At 41.9% G+C, this 7,365-nt stretch overlaps 1 protein-coding gene across 3 annotated transcripts; it reads right to left on the reverse strand.

The window, feature by feature from the left end:
• Window positions 1-686: 686 nt before the first annotated feature.
• On the reverse strand, window positions 687-3,969 carry ndufaf4 (NADH:ubiquinone oxidoreductase complex assembly factor 4). 3 transcript variants are annotated; one of them, XM_037085503.1, is made up of 3 exons: window positions 3,556-3,969; window positions 3,316-3,408; window positions 687-1,247 (listed from the first exon to the last, which is right to left on the reverse strand). In XM_037085503.1, the coding sequence occupies exons 1-3, from the start codon at window positions 3,830-3,832 to the stop codon at window positions 940-942; spliced, it is 678 nt and encodes a 225-aa protein (XP_036941398.1). In that variant the 5' UTR covers window positions 3,833-3,969; the 3' UTR covers window positions 687-939. The 3 variants fall into 3 exon arrangements, with proteins under 3 accessions (XP_036941398.1, XP_036941397.1, XP_036941399.1); XM_037085502.1 differs by having other exon boundaries at window positions 687-1,245; window positions 3,311-3,408; window positions 3,556-3,963; XM_037085504.1 differs by having other exon boundaries at window positions 3,319-3,408; window positions 3,556-3,911.
• Between the last annotated feature and the right edge of the window lie 3,396 nt (window positions 3,970-7,365).

Consider the following 7,365-nt stretch of genomic DNA (forward strand, 5'->3'; position numbering starts at 1 on the left):
CATCGATAACAGAAAAGCAATCAAGTCTTTGTTAGCTACAGACTTTTCACTCTTTCTTTATCCAAAACCCAGCATAGGATATCAATCAGAAATCTGCCACTGGAACCCTGAGTGTGGCAACAACATCTTGTTAGCCTCCAAAATATGTCACTGCTAGACTGCTGTGTGAAGGACAAACAGCTACCTTAGTGAAATATCTCTCTCTGCTGAATGCTAATATTTGCCTTGTGAGCGAGACATGCTCGGTTTTTAAGCTAACAGCCATACACACACAGATGTCAAACAACTATATTAAATGGAGTCGGAATATGACAAACCTCTACCACACATAAAAAGTCTGCTCAGTTGACTGAAACCAAGGCCTGGTTCTGTCCAAAGTTAATGAGTACACCAGCCAACACTGAAGCTCACTAACTAACAGCACTCATTCATTTAATCTGTATACAGAACAGGACTGTAGGGTAAATCATTTGTTGTTTTAGAGGAAGTTAAGTGCTGGACTATTTCTTCCTTTAAGTCTTTATGCTAAGCTAGGCTAACCATATCCTTGATGTAACATACATGAGTACACAAAATCGATATCCATCTTTCCATCTCAGTCTCACAGCTACTAGCTTTCCCAAAAGTTCAACTCTTAATTTGAAGCAACTTAATTCAACTTTTAGCTTTAAATAACAGCACACATGTTAAGATTAATATTTCAACTGATTTATTCATTTTGTTATATTCATTTTTCCTAATGAGTATCAATACATTAAGCTTAATGATATCCCCTGACTCCATCTACATAAAACAGCCCCACATAAGGTTCAAACCCCAGGCTTGAAAACTTTGCCTTCTTAGTTCCATCTGGTCACACTCCAAATGCATTTTATTGACATACATAAATATATCAGGTCAAATTTTGTCTATCATCTATCACTTTCCAACAGTTCAGTCTTAAGAAGCCTTGATCTGCTTGGCACTGTCCGTCTTGGGTGGTATGACCTGAATCTGGAACGGGATGAAGAACTCCAGAAGAGCTTTTGTGTCTTTCAAGTCCAGAGAATAATCCTGAGCAATCTTTTCTGGCGTCCATGTCTGAGGCTGCTGCTGGTGACTGCCCAGGGCCTTCAGAGCCTCAGTGATGGTCAGTTTGCCTTTAGGAACGTCTGTGAGCTCCACCAGGCCATACCCGTGCACTGGTAAACTATATTTCAATGGCCGTCGCACCATTTCTTTGCTCACCGCCTCTGTTTTTGATGCCTGTTGGAAGATTAAGCAGAAGGAATAAAGGCTGAGAAAACCCTACTGTTTTGTAATATTCACACTTGACTATGTGTCTTTATTAAATGGATAAAGGGAAGTACTCTTGAACAAAATCTTAAGACAGAGGAAAATTACAAGTATTTGCATTTCATGGTGATGGATCGTAACCAGGTTGCAAGTAGAGCTTCAAAGGAGTATTATAAGTGTATTAGAACAAACTTATATCAAAAATAACAATATTCAAAAAGGACCACATGTAGTCTCCTATCACAATAATGATATAATAGTGATGTGTTGTCCAATCCTAATTTCAAGTGATGTGCAGCCCTGTTGCAGCACTTTCTTTTGGTGTTCTGGCCCACAACTTCACTGGTTTTGTTCATTCTAACTGCACTAATAAACCTGGTTTCTATCTGGAGTAGACTACTTCCAGCAAAGAAAGCTCTGCACACACCCTACTCAGCACCAAATAGCAGCTGGCTACAGTAAGTGACTGGTGAACAGAGGAGCATTTATTAGCTGAGGAGACACATATTTTCCATGGGGTTGGTGGAGCCCCAAAAGAGCTAAAAGAATACTGAACTTTCATTCATCTGGTGGACAGAAATGGGACTTCAAGTGACTGCTACCATTCCTTCCTGTCTGCTGTACATCTGAATAGGCAACTGTTAGCATGCAAGCTATACCAATTTAATAAGGCCATAAAATGTCAAATGCATGAAACTTTTTAGGGAAAATCGGGACACAGCATCAGAGGAAAAGCCCCATTTACTGCTGCTCAGTGGTGCATGAAGGACAAAAAAGTTTGACCTCCCGGGTATATAATGACCAAGATCTTCCACGTGGCTTTGTATTGTGCCCATAGAGCGAGAGCAGTTTAGCCCTGTTTAGCTCTGCTGTAGTATTGGCTAGCAGAGGAGTTGTGAGTACAGGTGTTTGGATTTGACCTCTGGAGCAGTCAGGGTTCAGACAGAGGGGGAACGAGAGGGAGTGAGACAAAGTCTTCCTCACCTGTTCATGTCTGTGACATATCCCAATATACAGACATCAACAGTGTAGTAAAACGCTGGTATGATGTAGATATGACAGTCTACAGGTCGTTTCCAGGTCGATTCTGCGCGTGTTGTGGTAGTAATAGACAAGACTGAATCTCTGGATGATGTGACTGAGCAGCCACCCTGGACACAGTTTGATATTTGTATTACTAGCATCACATCAACACCATCACTGAGTGGAGGACAGTGGGGGTAGAACCAGGGTGCTGGTTCTACTGTTGAGCCTCCGAAAGATGTCAAGACCAGGATCAGACCAAGATCTATAGGACACAAGGAGGGCGTGCTCAAAGCCATTTGTCCACAGGGGCCAGAATCAACAGAAACTAAAAGTTCTTTGTAGCTGCTATCAGTTGCATCGTCAAGTTCATATTGAATATTGAAATGTATATATTTTAAGTCAGTGTATCATCAGGGTTCATTCCCAGTGTTATTAAAAAGTCTGGCCGAGTTTCTCTGATACTGTGATTACATGACAGCATGGCTGGTTATGTTTTCACCTTGGAAGTGTGTGTGTGTGTGTGTGTGTGTGTGTGTGTTCTCATGTAATCATGATTCCATGATGATAAATACGTAGTAACGTTAATGGGCATCGTGGCTGGTTGTTCCTATTGCTAGAGTTGGGCTTTAACTCTTCACCTGAACAGTTTATGATGTAGGTCATCACTGTTATCCTTGACCATCAGAACACAGATGAAGACATCACCTTGTCTGTGTTATGTTTGGTTCAAGAGATATAATATGTGATGTGATATATGATGTATGATATATGATGTATGATATGGCGATGGCTCCATCTCTGAAGATGTCCAGGCCCTGTAACTGTACAGCTGTCCGCAGTTCATGCTTTTATGAAAAAGTGAACGATTATCGACTAACAGGCGTCACAGTGGGACTACAGCCTAATAAGCAACCACATAACGCGATTAATCTCTAATGGGAGTCAAAAAAGTTGCATCCATCATCAGACGCATTCATGCAGATGGACACGGTCCGTGTCCCAGTCTGACCTCTGCTGCTGCTGCTGCTGCTGGGTCTGTAGACTGCACGAACACAGACTGGAGGTTTGCCAGCAGAGGGTCGCTCTTCTGGTTCACTGGGTCCACTTCTGAAACACACAACGGGCTCGTTAACAGGGAAACTGTGTCCAGCGTTCCACCCAAAACTTCATTCGTACCCCTGAGGAAAATGAATCGGCCTGCCATGACCCTCGAGGAGACAGTTACACAAGTTGTCGGGGTTTACAGTCACTCACCTTCAGAGCTGCCGGCGGAGGGCAGGCCGGGGTGCTCGTGTCGGGGTGCTGCTCGCGGCTTTTCCTTGGAGATTTCTCGGTGTACTCTGTTTTCTAGGTTGAAATTTCTGAACAGACGAGCTACGCGTGCCCCCATGTTCGAAACGATGCCAAACACAGACACTGACAATAAAGTTTGTTCAAAGTGTCGACGGTGAGCGAGCAGGTCCATTCCATAATAAAAAGGCGAATATAAAATGAGCAGCGACACCATGTGGTTGGAAGAATGAAAGAACATTCGTCAGTTCTTTGCTTTACAAGATTAGAGAACAATCAATTTTTGTTTGTCTCTGATGGAAACACATTTCATTTATGGAAACAAATCATGCGGAAACTAGTTACTATGAATTAGGTCTTGTATGAGAAGTGTCACACCTTTTATGGGCATTATATTGTATACCATAAAACTAAATGAATAACTTGTTTCACTTATCTCACAGTGGGGCCTACTTTACACAGTAGGTCAGGGTTATTCAATTACACATTTAGTTGGGCCAAATTTTAAAATCAAGAAATGTAACTGGGCCAGACATGTTAGGTGCCCAGTAAGCAGCTGGTAATGACACATTTCAACCCGATACAGATCAATGTGATGAAAAATATGCACTTTTTATTCACAGTCTTCCTTTTAAATTTGGTAAACTGACTAAAAGGCACATGAAAAAGTCAATAAAACACAATAACAGAGCTGGAATCTAACAGAGGTGGTAGTAGAAATATTTTTTTAGTATCTTAATATCTAAGTCACATCTTACCCAGGCATACAAATTACATAAAAATAAAATCTACTGCTATAGACATGACGTCGACTTTCTTCACTTCATCCACCAGCATTTCAAATACATCTGTAGCCTGAAGTTCAACCCTGCGAATGTTTGACGTGTCTGACAGGGACACATTTTTATTAGCAGATGTCACACTCAGTTTCATTTTGTCGTCATTTATCACTTCATCCACGGTGGCCAGCATACAACCTTTCACAGCTCCAGAGTCTTGGATGGCCTTTTCTTCCTCGTCAAAATCCACGCAGCAGCTGCAGCTCTCTCCTGAGATCCTCTGGGAAGTTTGTCCGGAGAGTCGGGTGTTTCTCGATGCGCTGCCCTCGGACATTGTAATCTTTGAGCATGGCAAATTAAACACATGGGTTTGGCGTTCGAACTTGATGGTAAAATGAGCAATTATTAATCAGTCCAGACAGGGTTAAGTTTTCACTGTCGATGTTATGTTTGACAGTTGAAAAGGACGCGTGTTAGACCGGGTATCTTGGCGCTACTTCTGACAGCACCGCTAGCCACGCTTCAAAACAACGCGCTGCATTGTGGGTAGGCTGTTTCTGGGCTACCCTGAGTGCTGCATTCACGGCCTGAAACACTTGAAACGTCTTGCGAAATGAGTTGCAGTCTCCATTTCTTCAATTCAGGCGGGCTGGACCACAGACAGGGCCACCCGGGGGTTGTTGGTTCTGGGTCGCATGTGGCCTGTGGGCTGCTAACTGAATAGGCCAAAAAAACACTGAGTGTCTTTTTGAGTTGCTGTATTTTCTGTTTTATTTTGCATGTATTATTAATGTTATAATAATGATAATATTGTCATTACAAATGATTTATCAGTTTAACAATTTGGCTATATTTCCTTAACAGCATACACAAACCGTAACACCAAAGCCGTGTGTCTAGCCAGGATTTGACAGTGAGAAAGGCCCTTTGTGCTTATCAAAAATAACAAAAGAAGAACAATGATCTAATAAACTAAAATCTCACAGGTTCACATGGTAATATTTGTACTTTTCTATAGTGATAGATGACAAGTGAAACACATACATTGTTACAATGTTCACCTTATGAACAGTCTCGTGGCCAGCCAGCAGAGGGCAGCATTTTATATCAAATTCAAAAAAGCCTCATTAAAAAAGTTGGCCTCTTTCTGAGGTTCATGCTTTATCAGTGTTGGTCTCAAACACAAGCGCAAACTGAACATCTGTCTGTCACAGTAAGGATTCTTTATGAGACAACCTCCATGAATTTGATAACACTTCCATCCATCCTCAAGTGTTCTGACCAGGCCAGACAGCAGGTCACTTCTAATATAAGGGAAGCCATATGGAGCACATCTGGAAGTGATTATCTGCTCAATCATAACGAAACAAGCCACAGCATTTTTGTGAGGAAAGGAATGGAAAGATATTCTGCTTATTTCACTCACTCCTTGGTGCACTGACTCTGGAGTGAGGAGCTGATGAAAGTCACAGAGTCAACAAAAGGCCAAAGATTCTCAGCCAATGATGCCTCTCAGTTACACCAGAACTTTGGACCCAGTAGGGCTCCCTCAGTGAAAAAGAAAAAAACAAAATCCCAACAAGACCAAACAGTGGTAGACATGAATTATGTTACTTTCAAATCAAAAGAAAAAGTGAAGAAACAGAAAACACCAAATTGCTGTGAAAATGAGTTTATTCTACTGGTGATAAAATACAGATCCCTGATTGGTTGTTTGCATGGGAGTGTTTTTGATTACTGTTTATGATTTCAATCCAATGTTATTTACTGCCTGGCGAAACACTTAAATAAGACTGCTCCAACACACTCTTCTGCATGTGAGGCTTGAAGGGCGAGTCCACTGTCTAGACTGTGTTGACTTGCAGAGTTACAACAGATGTGTATCAACATTGTCATTAAATTAAAAAAAAAAATAAAATAAAATAAAAAAAGAGTTCTGTTCAGGAATCCATCACTGTTCAGACAGGCCTCATGAATTTCCCAAGAAAATCTGTTTAATGCAGCACTGGTTCCACCAGTAAGTTGTGTAAGTGTTGACACACAAAATTAGGGGTGTGTTCATAGAGGATGCAACAATGCTTGAAAGCCTTGTATGTGTACTTGTATGACTTGACGGGACCTCTTAGCTGTCTTTCAAAAACATATTAGCTCATGGCTACGTTAAAAAGTGTGGTAGCTACAAGAGCTCCACACACTGCAAAAGACAGCGATAGTCTATCATTTTCAACAACCAACAATGAATGCACCTACTAACAGATATTCTTCTTCATCTGTGCCACAGACCTCCATTGTTGTCCAAAACCATTAAAACACATTAATGAGACACACCATTGCACTAGGTGACATTTTCTTTCTTTCCCATTAACACGCGCATACTGCAGCTTATTTTGACCTAACCCCACATACACCATCCTCTTGACAACATCTGTAAACATTTGAGTTCAGAACAACAGGCCAAAGGCAACCATTTTGCAACCTGCCCTGATGACGGCCTCAATGGCTGAAAAGCATGCACATTTTAACTGTTGTTCAGATTCCATGAGATATGAAAGGCTTTTCCTTGAGGTCCTCTGACCTGCTCAGTAATTCTGAAGTGGCAGGATCCCCAAACTGACAAGCACCATTTACATTTTGTTCACTGTAGTCTTCGCTGTTGCTATTTTTTTTTTGCTGTGGCTGCTGTTAGCATCTAGCTCAGTTAGCTGTGGTGCCAAGTGTCTCTACAAGCTGAGGGGAGTCTGTCATACAGCAACCTCAGATGAATGGGAGAGGGACTCACACGGGCAACAGGGTCAGTGTCAACTGGGCTCAACTACCTTCCAATAGACATGGCAGGACACAGCCTCTGAGACTAACAGATGCCAGTTTGAAGACGGGGAATACAGTAGAGAGGTGATTTATAGCAGCTCTGATCACGACTGTGACTCCAGAGATGAGAAGACACACCTGGTGGAGAAAAGAGGGGCATGAAGTGTGAGTGTGAGTCTGGCATCAG

Source organism: Acanthopagrus latus, chromosome 22 (assembly GCF_904848185.1).
Source record: "Acanthopagrus latus isolate v.2019 chromosome 22, fAcaLat1.1, whole genome shotgun sequence".
In the NCBI taxonomy this organism is placed as follows: domain Eukaryota; kingdom Metazoa; phylum Chordata; class Actinopteri; order Spariformes; family Sparidae; genus Acanthopagrus; species Acanthopagrus latus.